Source organism: Muscardinus avellanarius (genome assembly GCF_963383645.1).
Source record: "Muscardinus avellanarius genome assembly, chromosome: 2".
Lineage (NCBI taxonomy): Eukaryota > Metazoa > Chordata > Mammalia > Rodentia > Gliridae > Muscardinus > Muscardinus avellanarius.
The window spans coordinates 116,935,109-116,958,677 of NC_137787.1; the positions used below are offsets into that span (position 1 = coordinate 116,935,109).

Genomic DNA, 23,569 nt, shown 5'->3' on the forward strand with positions numbered 1-23,569 from the left:
TGGTGAGATATAGGGGTTTAGTTCCATCTTTCTACAAATGGATAGCCAGTTCTCCCAGCACCATTTGTTGAAAAGGCTATCTTTTCTCCAGCATATGAGTTTGGCCCCTTTTGTCAAAGATTAATTGACTGTAGGTGTGTGGATTTGTTTCTGTATTTTCTATTCTGTTCCACTGGTCAGTGTACCTGTTATTGTGCCAGTACCATGCTGTTTTTACTACTATTGATCTATAGTATAGTTTGAAATCTGGGATTGTGATGCCTCCTGCGTGATTCTTGTTGCTGAGAATTGCTTTGGCTATTCTGGGTCTTTTCTTTCTCCATATAAAGTTCATGATTGCTTTTTCTAGGTCTGTTAAGAATGTAGTTGGTATTTTGATGGGAATTGCATTGAATCTATAAATCATTTTTGGCAGAATGGCCATTTTGATATTTATTCTGCCTATCCATGAGCACGGGAGGTCTTTCAGATAAAGGATCATGTCATCTGCAATTAAGGATAATTTTAATTCCTCTCTTCCTATTTGAATTCCTTTGATTTCCTTCTCTTGTCTTATTGCTGTGGCAAGAGTCTCAAGGACTATATTGAAGAGGAGTGGTGATAGTGGGCATCCTTGTCTTGTTCCCGATTTTAGGGGGAATTCTTGCAGGTTTTCCCCATTCAGTATAATGTTGGCTTTGGGTTTGTTGTATATTGCCTTAATGATGTTGAGGTATGTTCCTTTTATTCCTATTTTCTGTAGTGTTTTTAACATGAATGGGTGTTGGATTTTGTCGAAGGCTTTTTCAGCATCTATTGCTATGATGGTGTGGTTTTTATTCTTGATTCTATTTATGTGGTGGATGACATGTATTGATTTGCGTGTGTTGAACCAACTTTGTTTTTCTGGGATAAAAACAACTTGATCATGGTGTATTATTCTCTTGATATGGTTTTGAATGTGTATGGGTAGTATTTTGTTTAGAATTTTTGCATCTATGTTCATTAAAGATATTGGTCTGTAGTTTTCCTTTCTTGAGGTATCTTTATTTGGTTTGGGGATTAATGTGATACTGGCCTTATAGAAGGAATTTGGGAGAGTTCCATCTCTTTCAATTTCCTGGAATAAGTTATGAAGTATTGGTATTAGTTCTTTACTAAAGGCTTTGTAGAATTCAGCTGGAACCCATCTGGGCCTGGGCTTTTCTTTGATGGAAGAATTTTTATTGCCATTTCTATTTCATTGTTTGCTATTGGTTGGTTTAGGCTTGCTATGTCCTCTTGGTTCAGTTTAGGTAGGTTAACTGTGTTTAGGAATCTATCGATTTCTTCCATGTTTTCTTGTCTATTGGAGTATAAATTTTTAAAGTAGTTTCTGATAATCCTTTGAATTTCTTCACTATCTGTGGTGATGTCTCCTTTTTCATTTCTGATTTTAGTAATTTTCATTGATTCTCTTTTTCTTTTGGTTAGGTTGGCCAGGGGTTTATCAATTCTATTAACCTTTTCAAAGAACCAGCTTTTTGTTTTGTTGATTCTTTGAATTTTTTTTTGTTGTTGTTCTCTTATTTCATTTATTTCTGCTTGGATTTTAATAATTTCCTGTCTTCTGCTGGCTTTGGGGTTGGACTGTTGCAGTCTTTCTAGGTTCTTGAGTTGTGCCAATAGGGTCTGAACCTGGTGATTCTGAGTCCTTCTTATGTGAGCACTCAATGCAATAAACTTTCCTCTTAATACTGCCTTCATAGTGTCCCAGAGATTTTGGTAAGTTCTGCCTCTGTTTTCATTTATTTCCAAAAATTTCTTTACTTCTTCCCTAATTTCTGCTCTTACCCATTCATCATTCAATAGTGTATCATTCAGTCTCCACATATTTGCATAGTTTCTTTTGAGTTTCCTGTTGTTGATTTCTACTTTAATTCCATTATTGCCTGAAAAGATGCAAGGAATTATATTACATCTTTTGAATTTGCTGGTGCTTTCTTTGTGTACCAGGATGTGATCTATTTTGGAGAAGGTTCCATGGGCTGATGAGAAGAATGTGTATTCTGTAGTTTCTGGATGAAATGTTCTGTATATGTCTCTTAGGTCCATTTCGTTTATAGTTTTCTTTAGTTCTAAAGAGTCTTTAGTCAACTTTTGCCTTGAAGATCAACCCAGTGGTGTGAGAGGCATATTGAAGTCTCCCAGAATGATTGTATTTGGGTCTATTTGAGATCTGATGTCCTGAAGGGTTTGTTTTACAAACGTGGTTGCATTCACATTTGGAGCATAAATGTTTACTATCATTATATCATCTTGGTGTATTGTTCCTTTTAATAAAAGGAAGTGCCCTAATTTGTCTCTTCTGATGTGTCTTAGTTTAAAGTCTGTTTTGTTGGATATCAGGATTGCTACCCCTGCCCTTTTTTGTTCTCCAGTAGCATGGCATATCTTTTTCCATCCTTTCACTTTCAGTCTGTGAGTATCTTTGGCTGTTAGGTGAGTTTCTTGGAAACAGCATATATTTGGGTTGTGTTTTTTGATCCACATTGCCAATCTATGTCTTTTGATTGATGAGTTAAGTCCTCTGACATTAAGAGTTATTATTGAAATAGGATTTTTGTTTTCTGTCATTTTGTGTTATGTCATCTGTTTGGTAGCTTTTTCTTTCTTCCTTACTTAGAAGCCCCTCTGATCACTTTCCTCTCTTCTCTGGTTCTGAAGTCTGCTTCTTTTTTCTTCTTTATGGTTTATTTCTTTAAGTATTTTCTCTAGTGTTGGCTTTGAATTCATAAATTTTTTGAGATTTTGTTTATCCTGAAATACTTTTATTTTGCCGTCGACTTTGAATAGTAGTTTTGCTGGATAAAGCAGCTTCCGTTGGAAGTTATTTTCTTCCAAGGTCTGGATCACGTCATACCAGTCTCTCCTGGCATTCATGACCTGGGTTGTATAGTCTGGGGTGATTCTTATTGTTTTGCCTCTGTATGTCACCCGACCTTTTGTTTTCACTGCTTTTAAGATCTTTTCCTTGGCCTCTGTGTTAGTCATTTTGACTATTATGTTGCGTGGGGAGGTTCTTTTTTGATCTTGTCTTGATGGTGTTCTGTATGTCTCTTGAACATGAAGATCTATCTCTTCTGCCATGTTAGGGAAGTTCTCCGAAATTATTTCTTTGAAGAGATTACGGATGCCCCTGGTCTGTACCTCTATCCCTTCTTCAATGCCTTTTATCCGTAAGTTAGGGCGTTTCATGTTGTCCCAAATTTGCTGTATGTTTAGGTTTTGTTGCTGTAATGACTGCTGCATACTATTGACTGTGTTTTCGGTGTTGGATAAACTGTCTTCTAACAGTGATATTCTACTTTCCATTTTCTCTAATCTTCCAGAATTTCTTTCTATTGCTGACTTCATTTCATTTATTGACTCTTTCATTTCATTCCAGACCTCTTTCTGATTCTTTTTTAGTGTTTCTATCTCATCTTTCATCTCCTCTAAACTTGTTTTAAATCCTTTCATCATATTGTAGATCAAGATTCGGAACTCCCCTTCCTGCATTTCTTGTAGGTCAGTATTCATGATTTCTGTCATTTCTCCATTATTCCTAGATCTCATATTTTCAGAGTTCTCAGGTCTGGCTTTCTGTTGTCTTCCTATCGTTAGTGGGTATTATTTTTAGCCCAGTCTTTGTATTAGGACTTTTTTTTTTTTTTTTTTTTTTTTTTGGTGGTACTGGGGGTGGAACCTAGAGGCTTTCTACCTTCAGGCTATACTCCCAGACCTTTTTTATACTTTATTTGGAGACAGGGTCTCACTAAGTTGCTGAAAGCCTAAGTAGCTGAGGCTGGCTTCGAACTTATGTGATCCTCCTGTCTCAGCCTCCCAAGTGCAGGGATTACAAGCGTGTGCCACCACGCCTGGCCTTGTATTAGGACTTTAGAAAAAACTTATCCCCCCAGAAAAAAAACTTATTCCCCCAGAAAACCCAAAACCAAAACAAACCCAAAGACCCAAAAAGTAAAACAAATAATACCAAACCGCAATAGTAAAAAATAAAATATAAAAGGATGGAAAAATAGTAAATAAAAAAATAATAAAAGAGATAACAGTCCTACTATGTTGTTGATATATGGTGAATCTTGTATTTGCTTGGAGTATCCCCTTGTGGCCCCATGCAGGTATCGTACCTTAAGTGCTCTTCTTTGGTCCCGGAGTTGAAGTGGCCCACTTTGCGTACACTGGCACTCACATATATCGTACTCACTGTGTGCTTGCTGGGTCCGTGGCTCCTCTGAATTCACGCTGACAGTCCAATCTGTGGCTCTGAAGCTCTGGCAGCTCTCCCGTATCCTGCTGACTTTTCCCTCCCGCGGTGAGCAGGTCCACTTCCAGGTCCCTGCCGATCTCCGGGCGTGTCTGTGGGACCCCCTTTGTTGCGTGCAGCTCAGGAGCTCAGCAACTTCAGGTATTGGAACTCTCTGGTCACTTTCAGACTTTAGAGCTTCTCTGGGAATGTTAAAGACCCAAAAGTCCCATTTGGGCCAGCGGCCCTGAGGCCACTGCGCCTGCACCTGCACTCTGCCAGCCGCCGAGTCTTCAGCTCACTATCTGCTTTCTTTGTGTGTTGTGGTGAATCTTGCAGCTCAGTTGCTGGAATTTTTCTGCCGTACTCCCCAAGTCTGTTTTTTGTTTTTTTTTTTTTTTTTTTTTGGTGGTACTGGGGTTCCTGGAAGCCCTCTTTCCTCCGGGCTACACTCCCAGACCTATTTTATATTTTTGAAACAGGGTCTCTTACGCCAGCACGGCTGGCTTCGAACCTGCGCGATCCTCCTGTCTCCGCCTCCCAAGCGCGGGGATTACAAGTGTGCGCCACCACGCCCGGCAGCCAAGTCTGTTTTGGATCGTATGTTTAATTTTTCCTTTATTAAGACACTTCTGTCTCAGTAGTTGAACTTAGTTTGCTTCAGCTAGTGAGGGACGCTGCGTCTCTCCATCGCCATCTTGGAAAAAGCCCCTAGAAACCCATTTAAAAGACTCGTGTTATTTTAAACCATATGACATTAAGAGCATTTTAAAGCATTACTCACATTTTACATTTACCCAACTTAATAACTGAATTATAGATTACCGTAGACAACTAAGACATCAGTAAACATCACTAGTGTTTTAATTTTTTTTCCCCCAAAGGGGAAAAAAAAAACCTTAAAGACAATGCATATTGTATTTGATCACATCTCACAGAAGTCTAAGTTTATGGTGGCCTGGACAGTTTTTTAGAGGTTTACATTTTAGTGTGGACTGGTTGAGATTAAACAAACAAACAAACAAACAAACAACCTTGAGCAGCACCTTGTCTTAGTACAACCAGCAAAAGAGAAAAAGAACAGCATAAGTTGTTGTTTTTTTCCTTTTGGGTCTTTTTTGGAAGGGTGAAACAAAACATACCATAAGACTAAGGGAGAGGCTTTACGTAAGTTAGTTTGATTTTCTGACATTATCTCTCCTTTTTAACAGAGGAGCTGGAGTCTAAGAAAGAATGGACGAAGTGGAGGTTACCCCAGGAGCAGGTTAAATCTTGAGTAAAGAAACATACTAGGGGTTGGCCCGGAAACTGTTGCTTTAAGAGAGGATCTTGGGGGCCGGGTGTGACCGCACATGTTTGTAATCCCAGCATTGGGCAGGCAGAGACTGGAGGATCACTGTTTGCAGACAGCCTCAGCTACCTAACAAGGCACTTCACAATGCAGTGAGACCTTGTTTCAAAAATGAAAGAGCTAAAAAAATAGGGCTAGGTGTGTAGCTCAGTGGTGGAATGCTCTCCTGGGTTCCATCCCCAGTACAGGGGTGGGGGGGAGGATCTTGGACTGGGAAAAATATGGTAGAGTAGAAAACCTGGCACCTGAATCCACTAGGAACGGGACAGCTTGTGAGTTAGAGTTACCCAAGGTTCCTCAATCTTAAGCCAGATCGGGGAGCCTGGGGCCCATTACTGGGAACTTGGATCTGGGAAACCCAGATCCCTCCAGACCTGAGGGCGCTCAGACTTCCAGTGGTCTCCCTTTCACCATGGGCAGGGCCTTGGAGGGCATTTGTAGCCTTTCTGTCAAGGGGACTGGGTTTTGAAATGCCCTGGCTTTCCACACCTGACGCAGACCTGAGCCTGGGTTTTTCTTGTGGGGTCAGCATGAACCTGTACTGGGGTTCCTATGAAAATGGTGTTTAGACACATGATCACCAGGATTTCTTCATGACATTTTTCTTTCTGTTTTTCCCTTTTTAAGTCTCTATTATAGTAGACAGAGTTAGCAGCCTGCATGTTCCAGCATGCTTTCTCATGAGAGTGGCTGATGGAACAGTTTGGCACCTTAATTTCTTTGTTCTAATTGATGTTTAAATTCTGTTTTAGCCAAGGCTGCCAAAATTGTCTCAACTCTGCAATCTTTAAATAAATCTTAGCTGAAGATAAGCTACCTCTGTCCGTTTGCCCTCCTTTATACAAAATAGATCTAATGGCTGGATGGTGTTATTATTTAAACTTCCCTGAGGTGGGTAGATCTCTCCATCACCCAGTGAGTACACTGGCCATACTTGAGTGCAGAAAAAAACTGAGAAATGTCTTCCTTAGAGTTTGGGGGTCAAATTTTTCCCAATTTCGGAGAACGCATGAGAGTGGAGATCCGGCTTCCACTTTGGATTGCTGGGATCCCATCCAAGAGAGAGAGAGAGAGAGAGAGAGAGAGAGAGAGAGAGAGAGAGAGAGAGAGAGAGAGAGAGAGAGAGGTTGGGGTCTGTCTGGGCAAAGGTTGGGGTTTTACTAGTCTGTCGCCCCCCTTCCCAGCATATCCCAGCCTGAAACCAAAGTGAAACTCAGTCTGGCTAAGCACCTTGTGTGAGCTTTCGTGATGGCAGCTCCTCACAGTTCACCAGGATGGACCTGTTAAGAGTGTGAGTCTGAGCCGCCCCAGACCCTGCCTGTGTTCATCCCAACCTCTTCTCTCTCCCTCTGGATGAGGTAAAGCTCAGAAATCCTTAGTGCTGCCAGCCAATAAAACACTTTATTTTTCAGAATTTTTTTTAATATTTTGCCTCAGACAGTTGTATTAGCTAGGTGCAGATAGAAGCCTAAAACCGGCAATAAATCAAAGATAGGCACAGATTTTTTCGTAAATTTTGTAGTGGGGGCCATTAACAGCATATGCTATGTTAGGTAACAGAAGAAAGGAGCCCAGGACATAGAGGACATTGATCTCTGTAGGAATTATATGGGCAGAGCTGATTGGGAGTCTAATCTGGCGAAAATAGGACCCTGAGAATCCCAGGCTGCTGGAGCTGTGCCTAGAGTGGTCTGGCTCTCAGAAGCAGAATTTAGACTCTTAGCCAGCCATTTAGGCTTTTAAAAGAAAACTCAAGCTCCAGCGCTTGGGTCACTGGGAGTCCGGGGCTGCTGGGGCCCATGAACTGCCAGGGTTCGCAGGCCAATGGGGTGCACATGGGCTGTCCCATGAGTGTTTGGGGCCTGTGTCTGTTTATTGACTGCAGTTGCTAATAGCAGCACTTGCAAGGTCTGCAGCTAGAAACTAGCTGGCTAACCTGGCTGGCTTATCTCCCTACTGCCTGTCCCCAGCTGCAGTGCCGTGGGAGAAAAACTCACTGCTGTTTAGCAATGGGTGGTGGCTGGTGTCCCAGACCACTCTTTTTTTTGGGTTTTCTGGAGGTGGCCTATGGACATTTTTCAGATTTAACTTTTTACAGAGCTTTTTAAAAGAGTGTCACATCTTTGATGGGGTCAGAATGGACGGGCACTCATTGGGCCTTACAAGACAGAGTGGTTTTCCCAGAACCCCAATATAGATCTTGACACAGATCTAGCCTTACTTATGAGAACATAACGCAACATGAGCTGTTACCTCAAAAGGCGTGAGGCTCCCAAGTTGAGGTTTGGTTGTCTATGAGTTCATATAGTAAGTTTGAGGAGGGTCTGGAATCCCTTCTTGTCTCCTACTCTAGTTAAAGGGGAATTGTCACCTCCCCTGGAGAGTATATTTTAACTAAGTGGTGGCAGGGGTCTCCATAATCACGGAGAGCCCATTGGCACCAGTTATCCAGTCATCTATTAGGATCCAATCATATTTTTTGGGGGGATCTTTGTATCCAGCATTGCTCATTGGTCAGGCGGCATGGAGTGGGGCTCAGGATGTGAGGGTTTATACACACGCCTTGGGATGGCTTACGTGGTGGTACTCTTTGACACACACTGTACAGTGTGGTAGTTATGTAGGGAGGCAACCTAGGAGCTGGGCAGTGTTACAGGGAGCCTAGGGTAATGGTGAGCATGCTCCAGTGGCTGGCCACAGTGCTGGAGATGCAGCAGTGCTGCTTCAGGCAACATTGTCAATGCTGTAACCACACAACTTGGAAGAAGGAAGATTTATTTGCTCACGGGTTTTTGTTTTGTTTTGTTTTGTTTTTGAGATTTCAGAGTTTTAGTCCATGTGGTTCTCTGGAGCTGAGGAAATGATGACTGGAAGCATAGAGAGGGCAAGAGCAAGACTATTTTCATATCATGGAGGCCAGAAGCAGAGAGTGAGCCAGCTAGGGAAATCAAAGACACAGTTCCTATGGCAACACCACGGACCCCACCTTATTCAGCCATATCCCATCTGCCTAGGTTACCATACAGTAAATTGATTAAAATGGATTTATTTACTTTGAGACTAGAGCCCTCATAATTTAAATAGATTAACTCTGACCATTGAAACAAGCTCTTCAGGAACATTCTATATCTAACCCTAATAGATGCTATTTGGGCTAGAAAATTAGTTTATGATCAACGTGTGAGGATACATATCAAGTGAGTCATTTCAGCAGTATGCTTGAAAAACTTATATCCTTATAAAAATTCTTAAGGATTCTTTGTTCCTTATGTAGGCTAACTGCACTTATCTGTACTTCCTCGCCCTAAAGTACACCTGCCTGCACCCTCCCATGAGTGGGTGCCTTGCTAAGCTCTCTTCTGCCTGCCTGTGTTCAGTCTGCAGTGGTGTAGTCTCTGTATGGCCACACATCAGGATGTAGGCTAAGTCTCCAGACAACAACAGGTACCTAAATGTAATTTAAAATATTTTAGAGAACCGGGCATGGTGGCGCACGCTTGTAATCCCACCATTCGGGAGGCTGAGACCGGCGGATCACAGTTCCTGGACAGTGAGGCCCTCTGCAACTCAGTGAGACCTGGTTTCAAAATAAAGAATAAAAAATAGGGCAGGGGGGTGTAGCTCAGAGGTCGAATGCCCCTGGGTTCCATCCCTAGACCCGCAAAAAAAAAAAAAAAAAAAAAAAAAAAAAAATTTAGAAAGCTAGCCTAGCCACTTTGAATTTTTGAAACAGGTTATTCTTGGCTTATGTTACTGTTTGCTCTGTAATTATGTCAGTAATTACAGTGTGAACTCCAGGAAGCTGTTTGGGGAGGCATAGTAAATGTTGTGAAGTGGTAGTGCACTTGTTTTAAGCCTATGTGTGCTGTGGTTAACCAGAGGTTTTGTTCATATTAAAACTGTAGAAAACCATCAGTTATGACTTTCAACTTTTCAACGCACAAGTTTGGAATTATTCAATATTGAATGAACATCATGACAAAGAAGCAGACACGTTGTGTTCATTCAAATATACTTATTAGGAAAGATTTCCAGATTCCTTCATGCCAATGGATTGATGGATAATTCTTCAGCAGATGTGTGTGTGTTTGTTTGTGTGTGTGTGTGTGTGTGTGTGTGTGTGTGTCTGTGTCTTCGACTTGATTCAGCTACAGTGCAAAGTAGCCATCTGAAGACAGCCTCAGCAGTGTAGTGAAACAGTCATGTTTCTGTGAAGAAGATCCTGGAAGCACCTGAAGATTCATGGCCAAAGAGTACAAGAGTCAGGAGCAAACTGATTTAACCAAGCTTTGTAGTCTACAGAGCCCATGCAGGGTCCTAGAGTGGGGTTCCTGGACGTGTGTGTGGGCCTCCTCTGTCCCATGCGAGCTTCAGCATCTAGAAGGGGAGGACTCACATGATGGCCACTTACTTCAGCCTCTTCTCTCCTTCTCTCTTGCTCTGGCTGAATGAGCCCTGGGGTTAAGGTGGCCAGTGGAAGAGACAAGAAGATGGTCCTAGCTCTGCAAACCTGACAGGCACCTTAACACTTGACCAGAGGATGACCTTGCGCTAGATGAAACTAAAAATCTCAGACCAATGTAACCTTAGATTAAAACCGAGAGCTACATGTACTAAATTAAAATAGAGGAAGGACGGGAGGAAGAAAAAGAGAGAGTGTGTGCACACACACACCATAGGAAAGAGCTATCTATACTGAAATAAAAAATGGGTAGGAGTGTAGCACAGAAGAACATAGGACAGAAATAGTAAAAAACAGGGTGAGAAAGTTGGATTTATTTCCATTTTTTTGCATATGGTTAACCAGTTTTGCCAACACCATTTGTTGAACAGGCTATCTTTTATCCCAGTGTATGTTTTTGGTGCCTTTGTCAAAAATCAATTGGCTGTAAGTGTGAGGATTTGTTTTTGAGTCTTCTATTCTGCTCCCTTGGTCAATGTATCTCTTTTTTTGTGCCAGTACCGTGCGTTTTTATTACTATGACTTTGTAGTATAGTTTAAAGTCAGTTATTGTGATTCTTCTTGCATGGTTTCTTTTGCTGAGAACTACTTTGGTTATTAGGGTTTCTTGTTGTTCCAAATGAATTTAAGGACTGATTTTTCTGTCTTTAAGGAATGACCTTGGTAATTTAATGGGTATTGCATTGAAACTGTAGATCACTTTTGGAAGTATAGCCATTTGATGATAATTTATTCTGCCTATCCATGAACATGAAAGATCTTTCCATCTTCAAAGGTCCTCTTCAAATTTTTAAAAAATGTTTTATAAATTTCTTTGTAGAGGTCTTTTACCTCCTTGGTTAAGTTTATTTCTACTTTTTTTTTTGTGTGTGTGGGGGAATATCCTGAGTGGAAGTGTTTTCTAGATTTCTTTCTCAGTGGATTTATGGTTAGTATACAGAAAAGCTTCCGATTTTTTAAGATTGATTTTGTATACAGACACCATACTGAATTTGTTGATCAATTCTACAAGCCTTTTGATTGAGTTTATTGGGTCTTCTAAGTATAGTATGCCATCTGCAAATAGGGAAAGTTTGAGTTCCTCTTTTCCTATTTGTACTCCTTTGATTTCTTTTTCTTGCCTTATTGCTCTGGCTAGAGTCTCAAGTTCTATATTGAAAAGAAGTGGTGATAATGGACATCACATATGAAGAAAAATAGAAATAAATTCCACTTCCACACCCTGCACAAGAGTCAATTCAAGATTGATCAAAGACTTGGAAATTAGACGAGAGACCTTGAGGTTCCTTGAAGAGGAGGGCATAGGTCTAACACTACAACACATAAGGCACAGGTAAAAACTTTGTCAACAAGACCCCAGAGGCACAAGAAACTAAAAGGCAGATCAATATGTGGGATTGCATGAAACTGGAGAGCTTCTATACAGCAAAGGAAACATCAAGAACTTCAACTGAGAGCCAACAGAATGGGAGAAGATTTTTGCCACCTACTCCTCCGATAGAGAACTAATATCTAGAATATACAGAGAACTCAAGAAACTCAACACTAACAAAATACATACCCCAATCAAAAATGGGGAAGAGAACTAAATAGACACTTCACAAAAGAAGAAATTCAAATGGCCAATAAATACATGAAAAAATGCTCAACATCATTGGCAATCAGAGAGATGAGAATCAAATTTACCCTGAGATTTCACCTAACTCTTTCTAGAATGGCAATCATTCAAAACACAACAACAAATTCTGGCGAAGATGTGAAGAATTGGGAACTCTAATACATTGTTAGTGGGATTGAAAATTAGCACAACCACTTTGAAAACAGTATGGAGGATCCTCAGAAGAATGGAAACACATTTACTGTATGATCCAGCAGTACCACTCCTGTGTATTTACCCAAAAGAATGGAAATAAAACTACCAAAAACTGCATGCGTATCTATGTTCTTAGCTGACAAACTATGGAACCAGCCAAGATGTCCACCAACAGATGGATATCTGTTTACAAAACTATGGGATAACAGATTACAAAACTATGGTATATGTACACAATGGAATTTTACTCAGCCAGGCATATAGAAAAAACAATTATGTCATTTACAGGGAAATGGATGGAACTGGAGAACATTATGCTAAGTAAGATTAGTCAGTCACAACAAATAGATGCCTGCTGGGCATGGTCATAGATGAGCAAATAAGGCGACCTAACAGTGTGGGAGGAGGAAGAGGGAATTCCCTAATGTACATGATGCACATTAACAAACATGTCAAAGTCAGTCACTAAGCCAAACATGAGAAGAGGGAGTGGGAGGGAATGTGGCGGGATTGGGTAAGGGCTAATTGGGTGATGTGTGCATGTATGCCTCCACCATCTTGTACTACATTAACATGTATGACTACAATGCACCAATAAAAAAGAAAAGGAAATAGTAAAAAAGCTTGAAGGACACACCATTTCCAATCAAGACCCAAGACATTATTGGACCCATCACCTTACAAAAACCCTTAACAACTCTCTTCTCTGTCTGACAGGAGAGATGGAGCTGAATCACCTGCTATCTCTTTGTTAGTTAACCTTTAATAGAGCTCTTTTCTTTTTGATAAAATGAGTCCCATAATAGTGGCTTCTGCATACCTTCACCAGTGAACCCTTGCTATGTATCACCAACTGCTGGTTTTCTCCTCCTTTATGCTCAAGGTGGGGATAGTAGTGGAGCAGTAGGCCTCTTGGACCTATCCCTGGGGAGGCAGCTGGCAAGGAATTCCTGCTTCCCTCCCATCTGCCCAGGAGTCATCCCTGGAGTTTGTTCTGGCCAGGTGGCCTCGGTATGGAGGAATGTTCTTTAGGTAGGAGGAGGTACACATGTTATAGTCTCTTGGGATCCTGGCCGATGTCACGTTCTCAGTATTGTACACAGTGGTACAGTGAGGGTGGTAGAAGGGCACAATGGGTCTTTTCTGCATTTATTTGGCTAGCTCTATTATGCTATTCATACAGCATATCCAGTATGTGCCTTGTCACAGCGTTGTCCTGAGTCATAACTGCTGCTGCTGGCTTTATGTGTCTGTTCCCATGCTGGACCGAGAACTCTGGGAAAAGTTCCGAGAGCACCCAGAAGAACACCTGGGATTCATTTGTGCTTCACAAGTGCTGAGAGATGGAGGGAGAAAGATGGCATGTGCATTGACCTCTGGGTGGTCTGTCTCCCCACGCCAGAGCCCTCCCAGCTTTTTCAAAGCAGTAACAAAAGGATAACATACCTCAGAGGCAACCCTGTGCCTACACCTGTATTTCTTTCCACATTACAGTGAGACCATGAGAGCTTGAGGAAATTTAAAAAGTTTTTCATTTGGTGGATGTTTATTAGTTACTTAGCCTCCTTTCTTCTCCTTACAAATGACACATTTCTTTCTTGTGACCCCAAGAGAACTGTCATTGAGATCATCCAAAGCTCTTGACAAGAAGACAAAAGAATCTTCTCTGCTTGGAATCAGCTCCAAGGAAGGTGCATCGGCTGTTCCTCATATCTTGATAATGTTCATACATCTCTTTTTGCTCTCTAACCTGTATTAGTTGTATGTCTTTTAAGAACATTATTGGGGATACTGGGGATTAAACCCAGGAGTGTTCTACCTCCAAGATACACCCTCAAGTCCTCTTCTCTTTTTTTATACAGATTATTGCTTAATTGTTGAGGTTGGCCAGCCTACAGTCTACCATCCTCCTATCTCATCCTCCCAACTACTGGGATTACAGGCATACACCACTGTGTCTGGCCCTTAACATTTTAAGCTGGGCATGGTGGTGCATGCCTGTAATCCCAGTCCTCAGGAAGCTGAGACAGGAGGATGACAGGTTCCACAGCCTCACTATTGTAACAAGACTGAGCAACCTAGCGAGATCATGTTTCAAACAAAAAAATTGTAAAGGGCAAGAGCTTAGGTCTAGAATGCTCCTTGGCTCTAGCCCCGGTATCTCAATATGTATGAATATGTGTATGTATGTGTATGTGGATATGTGTGTATGCACATCACAACAATTTAAGGGAAATTCAATTCTGATTCTTTCCCCCAATTGCACATTTGTAAAAGCCATGCTTTTTGTACTTAGAGCATCACTCAAATAACTACAGTCCAGATAGCTGCGTGTGCGGGGTATCTGTGGTTTCACTGTCTTTACACTACTCTTTTTAACCTTCATGAAGTCTCATGAATGCAGAGTAGATCTTTGTCAGGCTGCACATTGCATGGCCCATTGTCTGTAGCATGAGTTAAAGGGGGGGTTGCTCAGGGACCTCAGAAGTCTGGCAGTGAGCCTCATTCTCCTCTTGGGATGGAGCCTGACATCAGGCCTCTCACCACCTGTTTTGTTTTGTTTGTTTGTTTTTTGGTGGTACTGGGGTTCCTGGAGACCTTTCTACCTCCAGGCTACACTCCCAGACACCTATTTTTTATATATATATTTTTTTATTTGGAAACAGGGTCTCTTAAGCCAGCACGGCTGGCTTCGAACCTGTGGATCCTCCTGTCTCCGCCTCCCAAGTACGGGGATTACAAGCGTGCGCCACCATGTAAAAAAAATGCCCGGCTTTTTTTCTTTTTCCTTTTTTTGTGGAACTGGGGGTGGAACCCAGGGGCTTTTACCTCTATGATATACTCCCAGTCCTATTTTGGATTTTATTTGGAAACAGGGTCTCACTGAGTTGCTGAGAGCCTCACTAAGTAGTTGAGGCTGGCTTCAAACCTGTGTGATCCTCCTGTCTCAGCCTCCCAAGCGTGGGGATTACAAGCGTGCACCACCACGCCCAGCTCACCACTTCTTGCCCGGCTCACCTACCTCTTAGGCAGGCATTCCAACGCTGGCATTCCAACAGCTGTTAATGCAGAAGGAAGAGAGAGGTTCTGGGAGCCTTGCACCTTGCCAGATCCTAACTTCTGCCCACCTCTTGAAGTAGGGGTGTGGCTCCTCTGAGAGCAAGGAACAGCAGCTCCTACCTGAGCCGTGCTGGGCACTGACAGAGCAAAGCTTTGATGTGGATCAGCAACATGTGCTGTTCCTTTGAGTATTCAGGAGTATCCCTTTTTTTGCAGACCAGGAAACAGAACCCATCTCTTTTCTTTTTTTAAAACCTCATCTTGAAGCTGAATTTGGAAAGTACAGGTTTATGGCTATAGCTCTGCCTTAGGACAGATTCACCAACCCACTGTGCTATACATATCCTGAATGAAGCCACAGACCCATCCTAAGGCTTCTCTGTCGGGACCTGGGCCTGCTCATTGTCACCTTCTAAGCTGTGGAGCAGCAGCCAGGCCATTTCCTCCTGGGCGCCCAGACAGGAACAGGCCTCCGCCTGCATCTGCAGAAGGCGCATGCCAGTGCTTGTCCGGAGCAGACTTTGAACTCCCAGCACTCCTGGAAGGAACAGGTATCAGTGGGATCTTGTCTCATGCCCTCTTTCTGTTTCCTTTGCCTCTCTAGTTTCTGATGGAGTTTTCTTTGTGCATCTTCCTCCAGGTTCTTCCCTTATGAGCCCTCTCTCCACAAGATCAGTAAAACCGGAGTGAACTTCTGAGTTGTCCCGTCCATGCCCCAGCTGTCTTCTTGCTTGAGCTGTGTGTGTGTGTGGGGGGGGGGGGTGTCACTGTCAAGGCAGTTGTGAATCGCCAGCCCAACTGTCTGGCAGTGATATCATGGGCTGAAGGAAAGGAAAATGATCCTCAGCTGGAGAGCCTGCTTGCATTTAAGGACTTAGGATGCTGCTAAGGGCTCTATTTACATTTGTTTCTTCTACAATGCCCTGTTCTCACATTATGGAGCTACTGAGCTACATGATAACCCTTCTCCCTTTAAGTCCTGGTCTTATTCCAGCCTCTGTTACCATGCCAACTGGTCAGCTCACAGACACTCATCGGCCTCCCCACCTGTTAGCAAGAGGTTACTTACTTAGCAAGGGTCAGAGCAGTCTCTTTTTTGTTTGTTTGTTTGGTTTGGTTTGGTTGGGTTGGGTTTGTTTGTTTGTTTTGTTTTTTTGCGGTACTGGGGATGGAACCCAGGGGCATTCTACCTCTTGAGTTATACCCTCAGTCCTATTTTTTATTCTTTATTTTGAAACAGGGTCTCACTGAGTTGCAGAGGGCCTCAGTAGCTGAGGCTGTCCTTAAACCACGATCTTCCTGTCTCAGCCTCCCAAATGCTGGGATTACAACCGTGCACCACCACGTCCGGCTAGAGCTGTCATTTTGATTTATTCTGTAGCAGCAGAAGGAATCATTTTTCATAACTGTATTATTCCGTGTCCTATGTATTTCCAGTCACTAGGTCCTCACTTCTCACTCCCTTGCAGATGAGTCTGGAAACTGCCAATCACATTCACATCATCATCTTTCGCAGTGAACTCCTGGCACAGTGAAGGTAGAGATGGTTGTCTTTGCTCTGGAAAGTGAGGTCTTTCTTTATCTGGGCTTCCATCAGTCTAAGCTTGCCTCAGGAAGAGACTCTGGAGTGTAGGTCTTGGCCCTCCCACAGATGGACAGTGAACCGATATTCTTTAGTTTCTGTGATGTTATATTGGTCCTCATATATGAATGTTTAAGTGTTCCAAATGGATAGTACAATCTCAAGCTTAGAATTCCAAATTCCAGACACCAGACTGGAGCTTGTCTTTTCCCTGCTACCCCTAGACTCAGACATAATGGTCTAGATTGTGTTGGTCCCATGCAGTCTGCATGCCTCGTTGGCTTTGTATTCTCCCTCTTCAGCCCAGGTAGCTGGGCTCTGCTGGGACATCCTTAGTGACCGGGGCTGGCACTGGGGGAGACTGCGGGGAACTGCTTCTGATCTGCTGGAGCCAGCTCTGGCCACTCTACAGTCTCTGTCCAGCATCTCATCACTAAGGGCGGACGAGTTCAGCATCCCCAAGTCTACATGGCTGTCTCTGCACTTTAGCTTTTTGGTTTTTCCTAGTATTCCTCCACTGTGGTTTGAACTCTCCTGTGTCAGCAGTGCTTTGAGATGGGCTGTTTTGCTGTTACTTAACCAGATTCCTAGAGTAAGCGGCTGCAGCTTGGGTGAACATTTCCATGTCATCCTGTGGGTACTCCGTAACTCATTTTTAAGTGTCTTCTTCCAGTGCTGTAAAAGGAGGGATGGGGTGCGGGTGAATTTTAAAAGTTAAAGGAGGTGGTGGGGCTTGGAAACCTAAGGCTGCAGCTGGTTTATATCAGCTTTACCCTGACTCTAGATGAGAGGTGGCAGTTGGAAGGCTGTCTTTGTAGTGGTGGCTAAAGTTGAAAGTAATTTCGTGGGGTTCAAAGAAAACTTAACCTTCTGTAAGACCATCTTTTGCATGGAACATGTATTGTGTGACAATTTTTTAACTAGCTGGGCATGGTGGTGCACACTTTTAATTCCAGTACTTGGGAGGCTGAGACAGTAGGATCCAGGTTTGTGACCAGCCTCAGCTACTTAGGCCTTCTGCAACTTAGTGAGACCCTGTTTCAAAGTAGAGAGTAAAAAATAGGGCTGGGGATGTAGCTCGGATGTAGAATGCCTCTGGGTTCAATCCTCAGCACCACCAAAAAAAAAATAATAATAATAATAAATAAATGATATTAATGGCAGATGCTTGCATGATTAAAAATCCGCTTGTAGAGCCGGGTGTGGTGGCACACGCTTGTAATCCCAATGCTTCGGAGACTGAGACAGGAGGATTGCACAGGTTCGAAACCAGCCTCAGCTACTGAATGAGGCTCTCAGCAACTTAGTAAGACCCTGTTTCCAAATAAAGTATAAAATAGGTCTGGGAGTATAGCCTGGAGGTAGAAAAGGCATGCGCACGTGTGTGTGTGTGTGTGTGTGTGTGTGTGTGTGTGTGTGTGTGTTAGTTACTGGGGATGGAACTCAAACTCAGATGCATTCTATCTCCTAGCTACACCCCTAGCCCTGTTTTTTTATTTTTATTTTTATTTATTTAGGTGGTACTGGGGTTCCTGGAAACCCTTCTACCTCCGGACTACACTCCCAGACCTGTTTTATATTTTTTTATTTGGAAACAGGATCTTTTAAGCCAGCACGGCTGGCTTCGAACCTGAGCGATCCTCCTGTCTCCGCCTCCCAAGCGCGGGAGATTACAAGTGTGCGCCACCACGCCCAGCTGTTTTTTATTTTGAAACAGGGTCTCACATAGTTTGCCACAACGTCACTAAGTTGCTGCGGCTGGCCTTGAACCTGCAATCCAGGTTGAACCTCACTCAGCCTTCCTAGTACTGGGATTGCAAGAGTGCACCACCATGCCAGCTCTTAAAGGGCTTCTGGTAAATTCTACCATTACGTTTATGTTTGCTCGCAAGTAGTGTATCTTTTCCTTCTGGCTATGTCTCATGGTTTTGAGCAGTTTTATGGTGATATATCTCAGTGTGCTTTCCTTTGTGTGTGATACTAGGGATTAAACCTAGGGGCGTTTTACCTCTGATCTATATACCATGCTCTTTTTTACTTGTTTTTTTTTTTTTTTTGTATGTGTGTGATACTGGGGATGGAACCCAGGTGTATTCTATCTCTGAGCTACACCCCCAGCCCTATTTTTTATTTTCTTTGAAAAAGGTTCTCACTGAGTTGCACAGGGCCTCACTAAGTATCTGAGGTTGTCCATGAACCGCAATCCTCCTGTCTCAGCCTACCAAATGCTGGGATTACAAGTGTGCACCACCATGCCTGGCTCTTTTATAATTTTAATGCAATATGTGGAATACTGGTTAGACCTACTGCTGCTTAGAAAATATAAAAGTTGGTAAATTTACAAAAGAAGTTCAGCCTCTCTAAAAGAAATGCAACATAGAAGAGGAAGCATTTTAGTTGGGCATGGTGATGCACACCCGCAATCCCAGTATTTGGGAGGCTAAGACAGGAGGACTGAAGGTTCGAGGCCAGCTTCAGCAACTTAGCAAGACCCTATTTCAAAATAAAATAGGAAGCTAGATGTGATGGTGCATACTTGTAATCCCAGTACTTGGGAGGCTGACACAGGAGGACTGCAGGTTCAAAGCCAGCCTTAGCTACTTAGTGAGGCCCTTGGCAATTTAGCAAGACCCTGTTTTGAAATAAAGAATAAAAAATAGGGCTGGGGATGTAACTTGGAGATAGAATACTCCTAGGTTCAATCCCCAGTACCACCAAAAAAAAAAAAAAAAAAAAATAGGGCCGGGGGTGTAGCACAGAGGTAGGATGCTCCTAGGATCAATCCCTAGTAGTAGCAGTGTACTAATGCCTAGTACTAGTGGTGTTTTCTAATTACAGAGTACCTTCAACCATTAAAATAAATTTGTGAAAAGTATTTTATCACAAAGGAAAAATTGACTTATTTAGAGTAAGCAGTATTCCAAAATGATATACACTGTCCACTATTATTTAAAAATGCATGCACAAAAGAAAAACCCAAGTGTATTCTATCTCTGAGCTACATCCCCAGACCTATTCTGGACTGACTGGAGGCTTTCCTGTCTCTGGTCAGACCCCTCTGATTCCAAAGGTGCTGGTGGACCACTTATCTCTAAGCTGGGGTCATTTTACATATAGCTGGAGAAAAGTACTTTTTCTCTTTTTAACAATGACTTGTGTGCTTCTTGTTTAGATAAAAATTTTGATGATGAAGACTCTGTGGATGGTAACAGACCTTCCTCAGCCAGTTCTACATCATCCAAGGCCCCACCAAGTTCACGGAGAAACACTGGAATGGGGACCACCCGCCGGCTCGGCTCATCCACACTAGGATCCAAGTCTTCAGGTGAGACCACACCCCTCGTCATGTCCTGGGGTTGTTCGTGCCTGGTACTTCCTCACACCCCCCTCAGAAGTGGACTAGCCCCAAACAGTGCACATCTGCATGCTGTCTTTAACTGACCTGACTCGTGCCGTCCATGCCGGATGCTAGCTTGACTTTAGTTTCACATGCTGCCTGAACCGTCACCACATTCTGTGTGGCAGAGACCTAGAGGAAGAAGGAAGGCAACACAGTGAAGTGTCCCTTGGAGACAGAGAATGGGAGCCACAAGGCCTTGTCTCCACCCAGCCTCTCCTGAAATCACCATGCTGCTCAAGACTGGGTACCCAGACGTCAGATTGCACCTAGTGTTCTTTGTGAGACCTGCATGGATATTGAATTCAATAATGACAGAATTCTGACGAGGTCTCTCTAGCTCTGCAAGTTGATTTACAAAGATTTTTTTCCATAAGTCCCTTCTCTTTCCCGCCTTCTAGATAAACTGACACGTTACACACAACTCTGATTTTGCTATCAAATTTTAGGTTTACATGCAGATTTCTTACTTTTTACTTCTAAAAATTAGTAACCGTGGCTTCTTAGAACTGATTCCCTCTTTGCGTGGGCTTTCATAAGCCATAGAAAATCACCAAAGCTGATGGGTCAAGTAAGAGCCACAGGAGGATTAGCAGTAGAATGTTGCCTCTGGCCGCTGTTTCCTGGATGCTGTTCTGCCCCGGGTTGTTGGTATCTTACCTGGATGTGGTGCTGCTCAGAGAGCTGACCTGCCAGGTGAGCCTGAAGGTTACCACAGGGAGGACAAAAGCAGTGTTATTTTGTCTCTGACAATTGCTGTTATTCTTAGATTTATTTTTAAGTTTGAGGGTACATTTTTTTAAAGTTTTTTTTTTTTTTTTTTTTTTTTTTGCAGGTCTGGGGATGGAACCCAGGGGCATTAACCTCCGAGCTACACCTCCTGCCCTATTTTTTATTCTTTATTTTGAAACAGGATCTCACTGAGTTGCAAAGAGCCTCACTAAGTAGCTGAGGCTGTCCGTGAACCACGATCCTCCGGTCTCAGCCTCCTGAATGCTGGGATTACAAGCGTGCACCACCACGCCCGGCTAAAGTTAATTTTTTGTAACCCCAGTACTTGGGAAGCTGAGACAGGAGAATCGCAGTTTTGAGGTTAGCTTCAGCAATTTAGTGAGCCCTCCACAACTTAGTGAGATTATGATTCTCTATAAAAAATAAATTAGGCTGGGCATGGTGGCACATGCTTGTAATCCCAGCATTTGGGAGGGCAGAGACTGGAGGATCGTGGTTTATGGACAGACTCGGCTACTTAGTGAGGCCCCTTGCAACTCAGTGGTACCCTGTTTCAAAAAAAAAAAAAAAAAAGAATAAAAAATTAGTGCTGGAGGTGTCGCTCAGAGGTAGAATGCCCCTGGGTTCCATCCCCAGTACCACAAAAAAATAAATAAAATAAATTGTAAATTAATTTAACCTAAAATGAAGATATTTATCTATTTTTTTGGGTGGTACTGAGGGTTGAACCCAAGGGAATTCTACTTCAGAGCTATAGCCCCAACCCTATTATATTTTTTATGAGTTGCAGGGAATCTATCTAAGCTGCCGAGGCTGGCCAAAAACCAATGATCCTTCTTTCTTCGTTTCCCAAGTACTGGGATTACAGGTGTGTGTCACCATTATTGGGCTAAATTTAAGCATTGTAAAGGGAACATTTTCAGCTGGGTGTTGTGGTACACACCTATAATTCTAGTATCTGGGATGCTGAGATAGCAGCAATGTTCTCAGCAACTTAGTAAGACCCTCTTTCAAAATTAAAACAGAAAGCTTGGTGTGGTGGCACGCCCTTGTAATCCCCGTGCTTGGGAGACTGAGACAGGAGAATCGCACAGGTTCAAAGCCAGCCTCAGCTACTTAGTGAGGCTCTCAGCAACTCAGTGAGACCCTGTTTCCAAATAAAATATAAAATAGGTCTGGGAGTATAGCCCAGAGGTAGAAAAGCCCCTGAGTTCCATCCCCAGTAACACACACACACACACACACACACACACACACACACACACACACATTTTAAGGCTGGAGATGTAGCTCAAAGATAAAATAGCATAGGGCTCAGTTGAGAGAGAGGGAGAGGGAGAGGGAGAGATATAGGGGGGAGGAGGAGGAGGAGGAGGAGGAGGAGGAGAAGAAGAAATAAAGAAAGAAAAGAAAGAGAAGAAGAAAAGAGAAAGAGGGAAGAAAGTTGTTCTTTTGTGTTTGGGGTTGTTTTTTTTTTTGTGGAACCCAGGGGCTTTTCTACCTCCAGTCTATACTTCCAAACCTATTTTATATTTTATTTTGAAACAGGTTCTCACTAAGTTGCTGTGAGCATCACTAAGTAGCTGAGGCTGGTTTCGAACCTGTGTGATCCTCCTGTCTCAGCCTCCCAAATGCTAGGATTACACCACACCTGGCTTCAGAGAAAGTATTTTCACTGTTTCAGAGAATGTATCAGAGCTTTGTTCCTTTTAATGACTGAACCATCTGAATCATCTTTCTAAACTTTTTTTCTTGAACAGTTCTTGGGTAATACTAGTTTTACCAAAAGGAGTAGGAAATTTCCCTGTCATTAGAATCCTGCTTTCCTTCCCTTCTCCCTATTCCATCCCCTGCCTTCCAGAAGTCCCCAGGGACCACTTGTGCTAAGAGAGCAGCCTCACCCTTGCCTAAGCCCTGTTCTCATCTCACTTAATACCTAATCATGGCTTTACTTTTAGACTCCTGCTTTTTAGACTCTGGCCTCAGACAGTGCCAGTCTGATTCTTCGTCCTGTGTGAGGTTGCATGGTGCTGAGCCTGATATTCTCAGTGGTACCAGTCCTCAAGCTAAACAGACAGGACACGGAGCACCACATCATGGCATGTGGCTGTGATCTACTCCTAGTTAGCTTGTCAGCACAGTGTGTGTGACAGTGTCAAGAGCCGCAGTGCACCCTCAGTGCTCCTAGGAATTCTCTGAAAGCCTCTATCTCTTTCTTTCTTTCTTTCTTTCTTTCTTTCTTTCTTTCTTTCTTTCTTTCTTTCTTTCTTCTTTTTTGTGGTACTGAGGGGTGGAACTCAGGGGCTTTCTACCTCTGGGCTATACCCCCAGCCCTATTTTTTATAATTTATTTGGAAACAGTGTCTCACTAAGTTGCTGAGAGCCTCACTAAGTAGCTGAGGCTGACTTCAAACCTGTGAGATCCTCCTCCCTCAGCCTCCCAAGCGCTGGGATTACAAGCATGCACCTTTCTGCCTAGTAGTTCAGTCAGGACCCCAGAAAGCAGACACCTTTCTGATCAGAAGCTCTTAGGAACGCACTCAGACTAATCAGGGTTTGAGGATGGCACCCATTTAAAAATGGTTATTATAAAAAACAGTTGGATAAAGTGTCACCTGATTTTCATGGGTGGAGCTTACTTTAGCAAAAAAGAAATAACTGTCCCAGTGATAGCAACTTTTAAGTATACAAAGCATCTTAGAACAATTTCAATGGGAGAAAAGTGGAACTGATGCTCAAATCAAAGATTAAAATAGCACAAGTTTAAAAATGGAAATGTGCCGGGCATGAGGCTGGGCGTGGTGGTACATGCTTGTAATCCCTGTGCTTGGGAGGCTGAGACAGGAGGATCACACAGTACCACCAAAAAAAAAAAAAAGAAAAAAGAAAAGAAAAAAAGAAATGTGCC

General features: G+C 42.8%; 1 protein-coding gene across 24 annotated transcripts in view; it reads left to right on the plus strand.

Moving 5' to 3' along the window:
- The window catches only part of CLASP1 (cytoplasmic linker associated protein 1), a gene marked incomplete at both ends in the record, with an annotated part of 233,863 nt that overhangs the window by 82,136 nt on the left and 128,158 nt on the right, over positions 1 to 23,569 (plus strand). For all 24 annotated transcript variants that reach the window (XM_080689046.1, XM_080689042.1, XM_080689029.1 and 21 more), the window contains one exon: positions 19,705 to 19,857. In XM_080689046.1, coding sequence (XP_080545172.1) covers positions 19,705 to 19,857 — 153 coding nt within the window. The remainder of the gene's footprint in view (positions 1 to 19,704; positions 19,858 to 23,569) is intronic.